Source organism: Plectropomus leopardus, chromosome 1 (assembly GCF_008729295.1).
Source record: "Plectropomus leopardus isolate mb chromosome 1, YSFRI_Pleo_2.0, whole genome shotgun sequence".
In the NCBI taxonomy this organism is placed as follows: domain Eukaryota; kingdom Metazoa; phylum Chordata; class Actinopteri; order Perciformes; family Serranidae; genus Plectropomus; species Plectropomus leopardus.
The window spans coordinates 15,944,987-15,964,001 of record NC_056463.1 but is presented as its reverse complement, the minus strand read 5'-3'; the positions used below and the strand labels follow the sequence as shown (position 1 = coordinate 15,964,001).

The following is a 19,015-nucleotide window of genomic DNA, read 5'->3' as shown; positions in this document are numbered from 1 at the left end:
TTTTAAATCAGCACAAATGGGTAAATTTGACAGCTGGTGTACCCGCTGTAAACAGAACCCAAAACAAATTTGGCTTCAGAGACTCATCATTGATCCATTGAAAGATGCCTGGATCAGCTGAAAATCTTGATCCTGCTGAACAATATTCACTCAGCTGATAGTTTATTAGGTACACCTAGCTAAATCGAATGCAACCCAGTACAACAGTCCTGCAGTAAATCCTGCCATCATGAAGGTATTAATGTTCAGTTTGTGTGTCAGATAGGATGATTTCACTTCACAGTCATTTTGTAGGATGTAGTTCACTGTGCTGTTGAACTGTACTGCATTATACAGAGAGGCGTTTTTGTTATTCAGCTTAGCATTGTTGATATAAATAAGGTGAACAAAACAACAGAAACACCTGTCAGTATAAAACAATACAATTCAACAGCACCGCAAACTGCAGCCTCTGAAATGGTCATACAGTTTTATCAACACTTTTCTTGAACAGTTTCAACGCAAACCGGACATTATAAGCCTTCATAAAAGTAGGATTTATTGCGGTACTGTTGCTTTAGACAGCATTAGTTTTAGCTAGGTGTACCTAATAATCTGACATTAGTTTATCTTAATCTAATTGCACTATGTGACTAAGAATTTTTAAAATAGTATTTGATTCAATGGCATGACATTAAAACTTGTCATTTAGGTGGTGTTATGACAATGTTACTCACTGTAGGCCCGCTTTTAAATATAAGCTGACTAGAGCGTCTTTATTTTTACAGTTAAGTCAGGCTTTTCACGATGGCCGCAGCTTTTCTGGGCCTCCTGAAAAAAATATATGTTTGACCTTTACATTTTGTACATAAGTTTGTTGTGGTACTCTATTCAAATAACTTAAATGTAGCTGTTGCCATTGTTGTTGCAGTAAGTATTGTTATCAGGGCTCCATGGTCATGGAATATCTGGAAAGGTCATGAAATTTCACAACCACATTTTCTGTTTTAGATTATTTCTTAGCTTTTGCCTTTATTCTTTATGACAGGTTTAGCATGAAGGGGCGAGAGAGAGAGGGGATGACATGCAGCAAAGGGCTGCAGGTTGGAGTTGAACCTATGAACGCTGCAGCAAGGACATAGCCTTTGTACATGGGGTGCTGCACCATCACGTTTCTAGGAAAAGTCTTGGAACTAGTAAAAATCAGTGGAAGTTTTGTAAAAGTCATTTTGTTGTGTGACAAAGTAGTTAGAATAATCTTCCAACCTTCCATATAATGTAACAGGACAGCAAATTTATTTTCTGTAGCTGTTGACGTAATGTAGCTCTAATAAGTGTTGATGTGTGAAATTTCATTTACCATCACGAACAGCTTCTCCTTCGATGCCAAAAAGATGTAGCAGGATTTAGGGTCAACTTTAATTTAATTTCTTCCTAAACCACGTTTAAGAAAAATGAGAAATAAATCTACCTTGTTTCTCCATTTTCTCCCACTCCATCTCTCCTTTCATGTGTCCCAGCTTGCTGGGGTTATGTTTGAATAGAGTTTGAATCTGATATATTTGGAAAAACACTTTGCAAGAGAGTCAAGTAAAAAAGTTGAGTCCTTGAAAAGTCATGGAGATTTTGTCCAGGAAAGTGCGTGGGAGTCCTGTGTTATTTTTCATTCATGTTTTACTATATAAAAAGTTGCCTTTCGATTGCAGTGTTTGCCTACGGTGCTACTGGAGCAGGCAAGACACATACCATGTTAGGCACGCAAAATGACCCTGGGGTCATGTACCGCACCATGACAGAGCTGTTCAAACGCATGGATGAAGCCAAGGAGGAGAAAGAGTTTGCTGTTGCATTCTCATATCTTGAGGTGATAATTTCATAATTTCTCTATTGCTTGTTTTTATTCATGTTTTTCTTTGTATTAGTGCCGAAAGTCCTGTTCATTCTTTGTGTCAAAAAGATTCTCAGACTCCCCCTTACAGAGCCTTAACCAACATCATACATTTTTTGACTGATCTTTTGGGATGGTTTTGATGACTTTGCAGCTGTTTGCATTTATGTTTTTGTTTGTTTACAGGTTTACAATGAACAGATCAGAGACTTGTTGGCTAATGCAGGGCCTCTTGCAGTCAGAGAGGACAGCTCTAAGGGAGTGGTTGTTCAGGGCCTCACACTGCATCAGGTTAGTAGCACCATGTGTCATGCACGCTCTCACATATCATTTAGCACATTAAAGCTATATCATGTCATAGCAAAGTCAGTTTATTACAGCCTAATTTAGTTTTCCTTGAGTTTCTTAAGCAATGCATAAAATAATGTCTTAAATTAGAAAATCATATTTTCAGAGTCTGTAGAGGTCATACAAGAGTAAATCATAAGAAATGGGCTCCCCTGAAGGTACTGATATTTAAAAATGTACCTACTGTGTTTAGACATTTTAAAGATAGTGTAAAGAGAAACATTTTTAATTTAAATGTCTTCTTTCTTTAATTACAGTAAATATACTGTGTCCAGATATTGTTCCTTAAAACTATGTTACATACACAAACTATTATTGTTTGAACATCTCTTTTGTTCTGTTTCTGTGGATGCAAGTACACTGTGGTGGTTCCAGATGGGGCCTTTTAGTGGGTCACACACCATCTATGACGTCTTTTTTTTTTTTTTTTTTTTTTTAATTTATTTATTTATTTTTTATTTCCCTCCTTTACAGCCCAAATCTGCAGAGCACATACTTGAGGCTCTGGATTCTGGTAATCGCAACAGGACACAGCACCCTACTGACATGAATGCAACCTCTTCCCGGTCCCATGCTGTATTTCAGGTATTTCAATCCAGTGTTATTGAAATCCAAAAGGACAGTTAGGCTCTTGCATGATGTCATTATGAAAGAAAATGATTAACAGAAAAAATGAGCACAAAAGCTAAACTGCAAACAGTTCCCAATCCACAATTTCAAGTGTGCAGTTACTAATATCTTCAGCTTTTTATATGGTAACTATTGGAAGTACTGTTTCACTAAAAACATGTTACAAGGCATCACCAGTTGCTTCTTCATAACCTTAAATTGACAGTTTTATATTCTTTCCTTCAGATATATTTAAGACAGCAGGACAAAACCGCTTGCCTCAATCCTAACGTCTGTGTTGCCAAAATGAGCCTGATTGATCTGGCAGGCTCAGAGAGAGCTAGCGCCACCAACGCTAAGGGGGCACGTCTGCGGGAAGGTGCTAACATCAATCGCTCCCTCCTTGCCCTTGGAAATGTTATCAATGTTCTTGCTGACCCAAAGGTGAGTTTATATTATCTTATAAAAAGTATTAATACTGTAGTTAACATATAGTGTTACTTTAACAACCACATGAATGAGCACTTTTCATTTTCATTAGCTAAATCACAGTCACTGCTGATACAGATTACTTTTCACTGAAGAGTTCAAAACAAAAAAACCGTTGGTCACCATGTTTCTGGTGCTCTGCTTACACAAGCTCCACAGCATTTTTCCATGAATTTAAAAGGCCCCATTATGCAAATGAAGGGAAATAAAGTTTTAAAAACAAGGTCCATGATTAATTAACCAATGCAATATCCATTCATGTTGTTATGAATGGTGTTTATATCCATGTAATTTAGGTCTAATGAATGCACTGGTCATATAATAGTCAAGGAATGCACGTCAACATTTTCACAACCAGCTTTTGTTGCAAACACTGATCACATTTTCCAATGTCATTGCGCCCCTGTACCAAGGTGCCCACTCATTCCTAGAAATCCTTAATTGTTTTGGGACCCTGAAAAACAACATGTGGACTTGTTTTTTTAGTTATAGAGAAATCAGGGGGAAGAGAGAAACTGGAAAATGTGGTCTCCCCCTTTAAATATTTTAACAGTGTTTCACATTTTGTGTTTGCTGGGAGCAGTATGTCAGACGTCTCAGTGACACCTGGAGGTAAAGATTAGTCATCTGCTCACAAAAGAGTTAATATTCAAACAGTGTTGTGTGCTTGATGTTGTAACACTCAGGATTTGGATTGCACAGAAGACACCTCCTGGTTAAGGAAGACAGCTGTGCACAGCAGCATCTGTTAGTGTCTGGTTAGCCTGGTAACAAACTAAATGCTGCTTCATGATTCACTGCCTCATATAAGTTAGAGTAGTGATCTATTTATACAATCTCAAAAAGATATTACATTGCTTTACATATTAGGTACAATAAAGATCAAGGGTTTAAACCAATAATAATTATAAAATACATAAAAATATATAAAATAAACAATAAACAGACTTCAGAAGAAAATTGCCATGAGAAAAATCCAAGATATTGTATGGTCTGTCTGTTTATATGTTACAAAATATTAGATTCTGAGTAGTCTGTATTGATATATTTTATAGTTTGGACCAACTACAGATTGTTGACAAAAATGTCACAACGTGTTTACAAATGTATAACATGTAGATTTGTATAAATGTACAGAGCTCTAACCAACTATGCCATGCATTTGGTTTTGCATTTGGAAAATTTGATTCTTAAGATTATACACATTCTTAAGATTATTATGGTTTTTGGTATATGAAGTTGAGCAGTAGCCTCCATATGAAACAGAGAGTCTGGGAAGTGGAGAGTCAACTGAGTATTTGGGTATTATTTCATTCCAGTTGCATACATTAACCTGTCAAGCAGTCTTCTCATTTTACACACCAGTCTCAAGGGACGAGGCTCAAGCAGGCCACATGCATTTAGGAAGTGCAGTGCAAATGTACCACGGCCATGTTGAAATGTGATCCTTCTTCAACAGGTTACTTCATTCTTGCGTTAAAACTGTGGCCAGTTGTTTTATACTCTGCACACCAGTCTTGAGTGTTACAGTCATGAAGTCATATTTTGATCTGCTCAACCTACAATGCCCACCACAAACCCCCACCCTGCCCCCATGGTTATTGGTACTCCAGTGTTTACTGTTGGCAGACAAGGAATTCATGTTGTGGCCATTGCTTACAGGAAAGAATGTCCCCACTTGTGTCTGGGCTGACATGCCATTCGTTTGAGTGAAGAAGAATGCCTGCTACATCTGTTTGGGCTCTTCAGTATGTCATCTTCATGCTATGCTGCACAGAGGTTTTTGTTGTAAGTTGTTTGCCTTAGGCGATGTCCAAACCAATGCAGATACATTTGCCACAGCATCCTTTCTCTCCATTTTGGCTTTCCATTCACACAGGGCCAGTGTTTCCCACCCACGAAAGGGGCTTTCTGAAAATGTTGTCCAAAGCAGACACATTTGATTGTGCCAATCTTGCTTAATGGTCCAGACAGAGAAAGCTGAGCTTTCACTGAAGTGTGGTTGTCAACATTTTAAGACATCAGGTTCCTTGTTGCATTGTTGCGAAGCAAATGATCTGTCAGTATGTCCATTTCCTCTGATTGCTCCGGTTGTATTTAAATAATAAAACCTTTAGGGCATCAATATTCCAGCCTTGGAATTACTGTTAACCCTGGTCAATAAGTAGCATTTATGACCTGTGTTAAAATGACTATTTTATGCTCTTGGAGTTGTTAGACAACAGCAACAAAAAGACATCTGAACTTAAATTCTATATTTTGTGGTCTGCTGTAATATTAAACATTGTAAGTGATCATGGAGAGTAGAAGGGGAAAACTAGACCGTCACTTGGTCAGCACAACCAGACGTATGTAGCTTGTGTCACTGCAGCACTGGGCTCCTTATGAAGCCAGCACTTGTTTTTCTTGGCTGCTTAGCATATCCCATTCACACCAGTGTAGGTCCCTCTATTCACCTTTAAGGCTCTGTTTACACCTGGTATTACTTGAGTGTCTCAAGTGATCGGATCACAAGGGGAAAGCTCTAAGTCTGTCTGTTCACACTGGGCATGAGAATGCATCTTTAGTGACCACTTGTGATCAGATCTCACTTGCCTAAAAATGTACATAATTTCTTTTGGCAAAGAGCAGAGACATGGTTTTAAATTTGTGGGAGGCAGAAAAGAGCTCCCTGTGCATAGACTGCAGGGAATTAAAGGAAGAAAAATGATAAAGAAGTGCACTTCACGTTAAGAAAATTAAGTTGGGAAAGGTCTTGGTATGTGAGCAAAAAAAACCAAAAGCAATACAGACATGGTCTAATACCAGGCAAAACAAATCCCCCAAGATGTTTGACATATTTGCAATATGTCTGTTTTACACCTTAAAACAACGGTGTTTGCACGTGAAAGAATATGTATTTCTGCCTATGATGAGGATGTCGGGACACATTAGCACACTGCTGAAGGAAATTGGCCATATGCAGCCCAGATCAATGTGATCTAAGCAATCAGATGTCAAGACACATTGATGACACATTGGGTGCATTTCAAACCTGCACGTAAAACTGTCCACTTGTGATCCGATCACCTAGAACACATTTTGATACCAGTTGTAAACAGGGCCTATGTTGCAGGGGATCATTTTACACTGAACCTGTGACAATTTGTTTTTATCCCTGTACTTATACAGGGATAATAACAAAATTTATCTTTACTTTTATATGCAGATTTTGTTGAAAAAATTAGTTTGAATGCCTGCTCTTATTAAAACGAGATTTTCCGAATTGTCCCGGCTTTCCTTAAACTCCCTGGAACTGACATGAGCTCAAACTAAGGTCTTTGAATCCAGATGTAGGCTAGGGGTTTTTCCAGAGAGAAGTGCAGGCATGGCTGCTAACCCCCAAAAGAGATCATTTTACACTCCTTTGTTACTTAACTTTAATGTGACTTTCTGCAATCCCAATGCCCATGAGATTGTGACTCACCTAAGCAGCTGTAGTCTATCTAATGCCATTGTTACAGACTGAGCTGTGTTGACAGTTCACAGCTGCAGAAAGACTCCAGACCAGTTCTGTGGATGGCTGCTCCGTGTTTTAACTCTAAAATGAGCCCTCCATGCTGAATTTTGTAACCTGTTAGGTTTATTGGTCCCCACCAAATACTGTAATATACTAAGCTTCTCTTGTGGAGCTTGTCCAGATGGAGAAGGCATATTAAGGTGCAACTCACATTTATGCTCGTCTGCATACCCCAGCAACAACGCATTTTTTCTTTTTTAATTTTGACTGTGTCATGTCTGGCAAAGGTACTGAATTTCAACATTCTGTATTTCTTTGTTTTGTTTTACTTTAATTTGATTTACTTTCTAGGTCAATGGAACAACAAGAGTTGTTTTGATTTGATTGAAAATATTCACATTTTTTTGGGCTAATGTTGTCTTTTCTCATTTGTTTCAGAGTAAGAAAACTCATATACCATACAGGGACAGCAAGTTGACGCGCATACTTAAAGACTCCTTGGGGGGCAACTGCAGGACAGTTATGATTGCCAATGTTAGCCCCTCATCCAAGTCATATGATGACACCCACAACACACTTAAGTATGCAAACAGGGCCAAGGAGATTAAGTCCTCGGTTAGTATTGAAGTTACAGCATTGTTTTATAATTGTAAATCATTTAATAATTGATGTGATTCTTGTACTTTACATTTATCAATTCATTTTACATCATTAACATTTTCTCTCTTTCCTTACCTATCAGCTGAAGAGTAATGTTGTGAGCCTGGACAGTCACATTGGCCAGTATGTAGTGATATGTGAGAAGCAACGGCAAGAGGTAATATGATACAACCAACACTACCATGCTCTGTTTTTCATCCAAAAATCTCTGTATTTTTTCCTATTTCTAACTGCTATTTTAATGTTCTGTTTTCTCTCTAAAGATTCTCCAGTTGAAGAAGAAACTAAAAGAATACGAGGAGAAGAACATGGTGCCTGGGGCTTCTAACATGATCTCCTCCCAGAGACAGGAAAAGTTCAAAGGGTAAGCATGTACATAAGTGTGATTCAGAGTGCAGCCTGAGACATATCAGTGGTTGTTTCTTTATGTGTCATAAACTCTTTTATCGTAAACATTTTAATTGGAATCCAGGCACATACTGCAAGAGGAAAGAACAGCCTACATTTCTCCAATCTATTGCACATTGGTGAAACATTCCTGGGACCTGTGGTTTTACAAGTGGTTCTGGTGGCTTTAAATCCATAATAGTTTAATGTAGTTTAGAGGTTTACGATTTATTTTTCCGCTAAGGACCCCTTACAAGATGGAGAATATACAGGGGACCTCCTCATGTACTGTATGTCCCTTAGAACTGATGTTCCCTATTTTTTACCCTTCTATAGTCTGTAGTCTGTATAGTCTGAGTTATGTAAAAGAACAACACAAGAGATTAGTTACAGGTTTGTTAGATTAGAATGTAGTCCATGAAGTTTTGCAGTTAAAATAATTTTGCAGGTCCGTCAACACTGTGCAGCAGGCAGAGCTCTCCACAAGTTCTTTTTTCCTCCACAACAGTTGCGGGTTGGAAATAATTGATCTGTTGATCTGTTCACAGCTGATCAGATTGCATCAGTGTTTAAGAGGAGCTGTTTGCAGATTGAAGTGAAAGCAAAGTTTTAGACCCAGCAGAATGAACTGTTATGTTTCACTTTTTATGTGACTGACGTTCTGCTGCGCCATCTCTACTCCAGGTGCACTAAAAAATAATTAACAGTATAATTAATTATTTGTGACGGCAGGTGATTTAGTTTAGGCGGTCAGCCAAAAATAAATGAATGTGTGGGAAACCCTGTTTTCATCTCCCTCTGAATGTTTCAACCCCTCACCTTGTCCCCAAGAGGCCCAAATCCCCTCTGAAGAAAACTCATTTTGGCCCTTTGTATCCATGATCTTATTCTTTTTGTCTGTGCACATGACAGTCTCTTGCACCATCTGTGTTACTTTCTAAATCATACAATCCACGTCTGTGTCAGTCTCCTGCTCATTCGCCACCTGACTCATGAACAAGATCCAAAGATTAAGTTATATCATTGGCAAAGAGCAGTGATGCAATGCTGTGGTCTGTGTTTCAAGGCTACACCTAAAAATAGGGTTCCCACGGTCATGGAAAACCTGGAAAAGTCATAGAATTTCACAATCACATTTTCCAGACCTGGAAAAGTCATGGAACTAGTTTTAAAATTTTATCCATGAAAATGTGTGGGAACCCTGTAAAAATGATGGCTTAACTTAATTTTTTCATGGTGACATATAATGTTTTCAATAATAAGACCACGTCATTGGCAAAAAGCAGTCATTCAGTGCTGAGGTCTTTGCTCCCAGGCTACACCTAAAAATGATTTCTTATGTTGTTTTTTTATGGTGACCTATCATATTTTGAATAATAACTTGATAACTTGAGAGATCAGTGATTGTGGAAAAACTGTTGTGGCTGGAAATATCTGGTAGAGTTTGAAAACCCTGCCTTCACCCTTTGCATACAAAAAAATCCCACAGTTCAAGTGTAGTTTTCAACCAGGAGCTGCACTTTCAAGGAGAGCTGCACCAACAAAATGTTGCTAAAATAGAAGCAAAGCAACTTTTTTTTTTAACCCAGAGCAGTTCTGCATGCTTTGATTGGTAACTCACAGTGTCAGTGTGGATATCATTACTTGAAAATGCCAGCTGCTGTTTATTTATTTGTTTGTGCTGCCTTGCGCGCACACACTCACAACACAATGCATTAGTGGTGTTTTTCACAGCTCACCTACCGAGGGTGTACTGGAAACAAATTGTCAGAATTGATGATCTGATGCCACTTCTGCTAAATTGTTAATAAAAGCCTAGATCAGTTTCCATACTCTGTCTAGATCAGCTCACAGCACCCCAAGGTGACCTAATATTTTTAAAGATTTTAAACAACTTGTTCATGTTACTCTTATTAAATGTTATCCCACGAAAAGGGCACTTGAACCTCCTGGAAAAGTGTTACTTTCTGGAAAACAGTGTATCTTTAAAACAGTTTAATGTCACTCTGTAACATAAAGGAACTAGTACAATGGGAAGAGCATGAAAATATATTTCTTTATATTTCTATGTTTTGGTTTTATTTTTGTATTTTTATACTGGAATACTTTTTTGACTTTTTTTCCAGATTCACTCCTGAACTGCAGTGCACCTGCATTGAGCAGCCAGATACTAAAATATTGATAAACAGCTTGTGTATGTGTAATTAAATGAGCTTTTAGACAAATTTAAGGCAGAGAAAGAATTACTCTAGTTTAAACTTGATTTTGTTATGTAAATTGCTGCTATATGCTTACATATTATGTCTTTAAACAGGATGAGACATTTAAAAATATACAGAACAGAAATAACAGAATAACAGAAAAATGCTGGTGTTTACATGTTTGTGTTTTGAAAAAAAGGCAAGTTAATTAATTTTCTACCTTCCACAAATATGCTGTAGGTAAGAGTATACTGGTGTTTGGTATAACTACTCAACATTAGCTTAACTGTCTTTTATATAAATGTGGAGTTTTAGTTTGATAGGGACAGCTGCACAGTGCCGCTATTTGAATTCAATTGATATATACACATTTATTTCTTTTATATAAATCAGATCAATCGTATCCCGTCTTGTCATCTTTAAGGCACTCAGTGGCATCGGTTGGGGTATTTGGGTTGGGGGCGGGGGACACAGAAAAGCTGAATGAGTCTGACTCCCACACGTTTCATTCACTGGCATCAGAATTCACAACTCGCACTGTGAGAGGCTCTGAATAGAGGCTGCACGCTTCTCACGCTATTAAAAATTCAGCAGTCTAGCAAGGCCACAACGTCTCCTACGTCACTGGAGTTACATTGAAGAGTGCAGTCACATTTCAGCGACAGCTCTCCAGTCTTATTTACCTGCATGCCTCTCCTGTCTCTCCTCCTGCTTTAACTCAACCAGACAGCCACTTGCAGCCAATCTGGATATCACCTCAACTCTGTTCCAGTAATACATATATACATCATATTGCTAAGAATATCTCTCTGGCTCAGTCCGGACAGAAATGCTATCTTGTGGAAGCTTTAGATTATATGAAAAGGTTCACAGCATGATTAATGATTGACTTAAGCCCTAAGGCATCATTAATTAATTGTCAAGATGAACAATATTTGTCACTTAAACATTTGATGAACTTGGTAGTTTTACAAGATTATAAGATTAATTGCTGTTTTTAAACTGGTGTCAATGTGCTGATAAAACTTTTAAATCTGGTCTTTTTAGGATGTGTTAAATACACAAACAAGTGGTTTGCAAGAGCTCCTGGCACGGCAGTTAATATAAATTTGCCTCTTACATGTGCCTTCTAATCAGATCTGGCTTGAATCCCTCTGATAATGGGGATGTTTTATTGGCTTGCATTAAACTGAGAGGGGTTTCTTATATTCTCTCCCATGTATGTAAATCAGAGTAGACAAAAAATTGCTTTCAGTGTATATATAGTCTAAACTACCCTACAGCCTCCTAATGACCAGAGTTGAATAAATCCCACAGTGACAGTATTGTGTAAAAGTGAGCTTTACAGCTCCATAAAGGCATGCTTTATCAAGGCTATTGTAATTGATTCCATTAGACTACACATGCATTCCTATTCATCTGCAGGGTTCAAACAGAAAAAAACCTGGGAAAGTCATAGAATTTGTTAAAGCTTGAAAATTTTAGAAAAGTCATGGAATTTTATTGTGTTTAATGAAATTAATTGTTACAGTAATGTCCTGTGGATAACTTTCCATTTAACACAACATAACAGCGAATGCATTTTCTTTAGCTGTTCATATAATGCAGCTCTAATAAGCACCAGTGTTTCAGTATTTTCTCAACCATCACTTATGGTTATTCATTTTCTCAAATCATCTTTCCCTCCATGTATGCATGCTAGCTGGGATTATGTTTGCACAGAGTTTGAATCTTTTATATTTAGATAAGATAAAAATAATGTGACAGTGTGGTTCAGTATGTAGGGTTATATCTATGCTATGCCTCATACTTGTATTGCATTTTTGAGATGGAGTAATGTTTGTGGTATATATTGTGAAAAGTCATGGAAATATTATTATGGGTCCTTGAGGTGTCATGGAAATTTTCTCCATGAAAATGTGTTGGAACCCTGCATCTGATTTAAAGGGCCAATTTTTAATTTTTTAAAAATGTATGCAAATTACAAATATATTTACCCGTTTTTTCAGGTTGCCACTTTTGCTTATAATTATTACATTTAGATCATAAATTGTTACTTTAAATGCAAAGATGATGGGACTAGAATTACCTGCTGTTTTGATTTTATTAGCCAAAGTGGGTTTTAGACCATTTTTGGAAAGTTTGACATTCACTTTTGTTAAGTTCAAATTTCCTAATGTAGCCCTTTTAAGGTGAGGCTTGTAATATTTGAACATCACTCTCTCCTTTCTCTCTCGCTCTAGGGTGTCAGAAGCTCTGCAGCGAATCTTCTCGGGCCGGGCCCAAATCAGGAAAGAACAGCTGGATCTGGAGAGGCAATTGAAGGAGAATGAGCTGCGCCAGCGCTACAGTGAGGAGGACAACCTGCAGGTCCAATATTTCTGTGCCAAAGACAAGACTGAGAAGGTAGCTGATGCTTACGGTGCTATCCACAGATTCCATCATCCCCGCAGAAAAACAGCTGCTGAGTCATCATTTCACTTCTCTGTTCTCTATAGTTGTCTTGGCCTCTCATTTACGCCACTACAGGACAGGGTCACTGCTCCTGGCTCCTCTCTGCCATTTGAGTCCCAGTGTTAGTCCCAGCTGTAAATGCCATTTAAAGTGTGAAAAGTGAATTTTCAAGAATTATTTTGTTATTTAAGTTTTCAGAATGGTTCAGAGTCATTCAGAACAAACTAAACTGAGGGAACAAACACCTGAGAGTGGTGATTAATTATCTGTTTTAAAAACTTACAATACAAATAGTTTTGCATTAGCTTGTCCAGCAATGAACATCATGAAAATCCTTAATATTTTAGATGAATATATATATTCTTGGTTGCCATATTGCTTCTTGCAGCTATATTTGTTGTTATTTAGACCACATACACAGTTAATAGTGTGTCATACTAATGCTAGCACAAGTAATGGATGACTCATGACATCACTGAAATGACCTTTTGTTGTTGTCGCTTTGAATAGGCCACTTGTAAGCACGAGCGGAAGATTGCCAGCTTACGCACTCAGCAGGAACACATTCGTAAACGTCTGAAGGAGGCAGAAACACGTTTCCTGGACAATGATGGCTGGCTTCATCGTGTCGAGAATGAGATTAAGCTGCTGAAGTCAAATGATCAGACCTCAGAGGTGAGTAGAACTAAAAGACAATTTTGTGTTTACTGGTGACATTTAGACATTTCACACCTGTTCAGTGCTTAGTGTAAGCTACAACTTTTTGATTATAACAACTGCGCGCAGAAGAATTTCTAATTGAAATTTCGTTAACACACTGCTTGTAGCCATGTTTAGAGAAATCCCAACAACACTTGGCACTGACACTGGTGATTGAGTACATAAATAATTGTCAGACTTTGGACAACAGATCAGTAGAGGCAAACAGCAATTAAAACTAGAGACTGAATTACATAACTTGTGGACCAGATGAAATAGAGTTAATGTAAGGAGACAAATGATTAGATATAGAGAAAAACTTCACAATGTGGGTTACATCCCTCAAAACTCATTACTTTTTTTTTTTTTTCTTTTTTTTTGTTTGTTTGTTTATTTTGGAAGGTAGGCTGTGTTTCTACTGGTGTCGTGACTGTCTTTGTTTTCTTCCCATCTGTTCTCCCAGTAATTAGAACCGTGCTCATTTTATTTCTCCAGCTCACTCGTGGATCACTGAAGAGAATAAATCAATACCCTTTATTCATCCCTCACACAGCAGCCAGTTACCTAAAACCATGCCCATGTTATTTTTTTCTTCTTTATCCTTTCTTCCAGGAACTGACCCAGAACTATGACGCACCCACTGGTCAAATGTTCTCTCTGCTGTTGTTTCGTAGTTTCTTTACGTCAGAGTTCTTTCCTTTTTTTTTCCCTTCTCCCCTCCCTTACCCTGAGCAGAGCGCTTTTCTGATGAAACATGGATGAAAACAGAACTTTGCATCTTTTCTCTTGTATCCTGACCACTACCTTTTTTTTCCCCCTTTTTTTTTAAATTCTGCACACCGGCATGCTAATTTAATATGTTGTCATGTTGAGTGCCTGTTGCCTCATAATTTCTGCTCACTGAACTCACTTCTCCCTTCTTGTTCAGGTGTTAGAGAAGGGCCTACATTGCCACAGACTTGATCTGCAGGTTAATGATCTCAAACAACACATCAAGCAGATGGTCGAGCTCACTGCACTGCAGGATCAGGAGAACAAGCGCATGCAGAAGTAAGTTTGCAATGCCAAAAATTAACTTGAACTCATTGCAGCTGAAGAAATTACACATCACCTCAATGTAAATCGTAGTTTTTCTTGGAAGAAATGTCTTAACATTATTTTTCCATTGCATTTCAGAATGGTGAACATCTTGTTGCCGGCTTATAGTCGGCACTACTCTGCATTACGTGAGGCTGGGCAGGTCACAGCCACAGATAAGATGGAGAACCATGAGCTAGAGCACCTTGTGCTGAGAGAGAGAGGTGTGGTCTGGGCCGACCAGGAAGGAGCTGGGCAGCAGCCGAAAGGTAAAGCGACTGGAGAAGCCTCACAGGAGACAAATGAGGTGGGCCGCAGCGAGTTGGCACCTGTCCTGTCTTTCTCACATCTGCTGTACCACCAGAGTAGCCCCTGCAGTAAGTCATCACACCCTTATCATCCTATTTATTCTTCTGTTGTTTATTCAGCATATGGTTGGTTAGTGTGGTTAGTTAAATTACAAAACTAATGTTTCTCAATTATTTACATTATTGATGAATAAGTTTGTTTGTTTTTTGTTTTTTTTCTGAATGAATTACTGAGATGTTTAGCCTAGAGAACAAGTGAAAAAATCCCATCACACAGTCCCAGCACCCAAGGTCATGCCTGGAAATTGCCTGTTTTGTCTGTCTAATAGTCTTAAGGCCTTCAAACACTAAGAGTGGGTTTTTTTTCTTATGCAAATAATTGGCACATCAATATTTTACTTTATTTTTTCTTTCAAACTGTCTCTTTTGTTGTAAGGGTCAGGGGTTAGAGTACTTCACACAGAAAGCAAATTTAAAAATTTAAAATGGCTTTTTTTAAAGGAAAAATGCAGACAATCCTCATGTTTGAGAAGTTAAATCTTGTTAATTTTTTTTCCTTGGTAAATACTTTAAGGATAAAATTGCCTGTTCATTTTCTTTCAATCAATGAATTATTAGTCTTAAAATGTTCTGCCAATAGCCTGGTTGGGAAGTCAGTTCAGTCAGTTTTCTTGATAAATGCAGGAAGATCTGACCACGATGCCAAATGCTTGACGAACCAAAACATCAGATGTTGCCGTAATAGATGATTGCTTACAATAGGTGTGTTTATGTTCAACCATTTTTATGTGCATTTTCAATTTGTCCACAAAAAAATTAAATATCGCAAAAAAATTAATCATGCTGAGGGAGGTGGAAAAGTTGGTAAATGCATCTGACTGCAATGGAAACACATTCAGCAAATAAATGATGAAGTACTGTCATTGCATAGGTCAAGCAGGCTAACCTTGTCATCTCTGCATGGTTTTCGACATGCTTATGTTTACACAAAGGGCTGTTATCAGAGCTCTGCTGAGAGCAAAGTGCTGTGATATTAGTTCTTCAAAACTCTCTTATTTTTATTGTCTTTGCTTTGTCCAAATTTTTTTATCCAGTGTTCTCTCCCATATCATTGTAAATCCATTGTTTTCCTTTGCTTGAGCTGACTGGCGCTCTTTTAATTACGTCATCTCATCGCGCCTGCCTCTGCAGTTCCACCTGACTGGAGAATTAGCGCCACATTTGGCAAATCTTTGTAAATCAATGCCCAATAGTCGTATAATAGTGGTGGAGGGGAAAGCGCATACATTCTGTTTTCTTTTGCCAGTTTTCTGACAACTGTGTTAAAATTGGAGCTACATCTTGATTTAACCCCAACTTACAAAAACATTTCCTTGGGAAATGTCCATTAAATGTTATTTTATAAATTGCAACTTATATGATACACCACTGGTCCTAAAGAAAAATTGAGAAAGGTCTGAAAGCCAAAAATAATAACTCACACATGCATTCATCAACTTGTGCTGGTGGGAAGAAATATGGAGCAGGCGTTATTTTATGGGGAGGCGAGTTGCCCCAATAATTACATGTAAATGATTTGTCGCCCTCAATTAACTTCAAGTGCATGCGGCAATTTCGTCCCTCCCCACCCCAGAATGTAAACAAGAGAGAAAGAAATAGAGAGAGGCCTCATGGTAAGTAAATCTACATCAACGCAGCCATTCATCCCTCTGACATGCGGTAATAGCTAGCTAATTTTTTAATAGCCTGATAAGTATTTTAAATAAATATATTTAAGTTGAGTTCAAGCATGATGCACTGCAGTTTGGCAAGGATTAACCAACACTAGCTTAACAGTCAGCAATTTTAGGATGTTTTGCTTTACTAAGTTTAATGTGGCCCTATGTAATGTACAGGGTATGTGAGGGGTTACCAATTCAAAGCAATATCTATAAATGCTAAGCTTTAAAGTCATTCTATTTCATCTTTTTATTATAAGATCATTTTATTTAGACACGCTGACTTCAGCTTGTGGCAGCTTTCTGCATGTGGTATCTGCTCAAGGCATGCTACTATGTGTTTGCTACATAAAGCTACATGCTAACATCAGGGAAACATGTAATCTTGGTTGTCAACGTTGTTGACCAATCAGGGCAGGTCATTCTTTTTCGGGGGGGGGTTACATGTTTACGTTAAAATATGTAAACATGTTCATTGTAGAAACCCAAAATATACAGTATGTATAAACCTGAAAATGAGCACAATAGGCCCCCTCTAAAAAGAAAAAGCAGCTGTCCTGTAAAATAGTTTAGTGAGTTGCTGTGTATTTGGCCTCAGTCCAGGTCTAGTGTGTATTGTGGGACCCATGAGATTGCACAGTTCATTTTTAACTGTCATCTCTGCATGACCTAGCAGCACCAGGCCCCTATGACATATAAGACATGACAGACAGTGGAGCATGAACCAAAGCTGGCTAACAACACTCAATCACGGTGATAATATCAATTGTGGGACAGTAAACTCTGCACCTATCCCTCTGCTTCACTGCTGGCTTCCTTCAAATTCTATTACATTCATCACTTTTTTGAAAGTGTTGTTTTTTTTTTCTTCCCCAATCACATTCATTGTCAGTAATACAAAGAAACTCACAACTCCTGAATACAGATAGTAGCGTCAGCCCCCTTTTGGACGTGGACTAAAGTTTAAATGGTAATAAATTGTTTGTATGACCCAAAACACCTCAGGTAGATTAAATCTTCCAGCAATTCATTATGAATGAATACTGTTTCTTGTGACTTGTCTAAGCCACATTGCACTGTGCATCATGCCTGGGCTTTTGTTTGAGATTTGATTTCCTGAACATTGTACAATAGCCAGATTGACTCTTTCTAATGTAAAGATAGAATCAAAAATCATTCCACTGGTTGAATGTCTGGTACACTGCACAAAGAAAACTCCTTGAATCACAGCTCTTTTAAGTGTCGGAGAGTGTTTCACCTTGGAAATTTTTCACATTTTTATGTAAGAAAGCAATGTTTCTTTAAAACGAACCGTGAATAGTTGACTGACTTTAAAAACTCCAAACCATCATATAAAAGGCATAAAGCACTTTTCAAACCTAAAGTGATCATGTAACATTTTTAATGAAAAAAAAACACATGAGGGTTGCAGAAGTTTCTCAGGCTTTCTGTGTTTATGTAGCTGAGATATCTTTATTTTGCTTCTACTTGAATCTCTATGATTTTTTTGATTCTCAGGTGCAGAGGTACGCACAAAAAGAACATCACTGTGCAACGCTGTTCCATCACCAAAAGGTAAATCTCCTCTGCTCTCTCCCCCGTCATGCTAACATACTGTAGTCATTAATCTAAAACCCCTGCATGCCTGTTAATCCCCCCTCCCCCTCAATCATTCACCTCTCTCCTTGTCACCTTTCACTCAATCCATCACACTTGGCCAAACACACGTCAAGAGATGATGCTACATTTTATTGAAGTGAACACGTCGCTCATAAAGTTGTGTTTTTTTCATGTGCCTTATAAATTTTTCCAATTGTTTTTGCGTAAGCCCAAATTCTCACTTTGCCGTGTTGCTTTTTATTTGCTGAACATGTTTTTAGCTGTTTAAGTAAAATGACTTGTTCAGAGTAGTAAAAAACACAATAAAAGTCAGACATGTAATATAATTTGATTTATAGTTGTGCTGCAGACATTCTGTCCTGGCCAAAACATGAATAATGAAATGATGTGAATACTCGCAACCGGTTTTATTGAGGGGAAAACTGTACACATGGAACCTTTGGGGAAATGTAACACAAAAACCTTTGTGAAATATTGCAGTTCAAATTGGCTGTAATGATATTTACTGCAGGTGGTCTACATTTCATTGAAACATATTGTGGGAAATTTAACTTTTGAAGAAAATACTCCTGCCAGATGACCAGAGTTCCTTGAATGGAAATGAAACATTAAAGCACTAGGGAGTTTGTCACTACCACTATTAAATTTCCCTGCAATTTATTATAAAAAAAAAGCCCTGCTTTCTGTTGGCCCATCTGCCAGACCCTTTTTTCTACACATCAGGCCAGTTGTTTTATTGTTTTCTTTCCCATTTGGTCATTTATTGTTATTTGCTCGTAATTTTACTTTTCTTTGCCACTACTTCTGTAGCCATCCTTCGACAAGTGTCTCTACTTATTCTAATTGTATTACTATAGAGAACTTTTACACTTTTCCAATAATAGAATGATTAATGAAGAATATTTCCTGCCATTAGCAGCAAAATAAATGTAGAGCACTACATTTTCAGATACAATAAGTTACCGTTACAATGTATCAACAGAAGTGGACACAGCTGTTCAGTATTACAGCAAAATGTGCCAGATTTTGTTAATGATATACCATGCAGGATTTCCTAAAAGAAAAAAATAAGTACAGCC

At 37.8% G+C, this 19,015-nt stretch overlaps 1 protein-coding gene across 2 annotated transcripts in view; it reads left to right on the top strand.

Moving 5' to 3' along the window:
* The window catches only part of kif18a (kinesin family member 18A), a 36,433-nt gene that overhangs the window by 2,853 nt on the left and 14,565 nt on the right, over nt 1–19,015 (top strand). For both annotated transcript variants that reach the window (XM_042486698.1, XM_042486691.1), the window contains exons 3-14: nt 1,686–1,843; nt 2,054–2,158; nt 2,690–2,800; nt 3,071–3,268; nt 7,251–7,427; nt 7,555–7,629; nt 7,736–7,836; nt 12,304–12,466; nt 13,025–13,189; nt 14,142–14,263; nt 14,390–14,667; nt 17,835–17,891. In XM_042486698.1, coding sequence (XP_042342632.1) covers nt 1,686–1,843; nt 2,054–2,158; nt 2,690–2,800; nt 3,071–3,268; nt 7,251–7,427; nt 7,555–7,629; nt 7,736–7,836; nt 12,304–12,466; nt 13,025–13,189; nt 14,142–14,263; nt 14,390–14,667; nt 17,835–17,891 — 1,710 coding nt within the window. The remainder of the gene's footprint in view (nt 1–1,685; nt 1,844–2,053; nt 2,159–2,689; nt 2,801–3,070; nt 3,269–7,250; nt 7,428–7,554; nt 7,630–7,735; nt 7,837–12,303; nt 12,467–13,024; nt 13,190–14,141; nt 14,264–14,389; nt 14,668–17,834; nt 17,892–19,015) is intronic.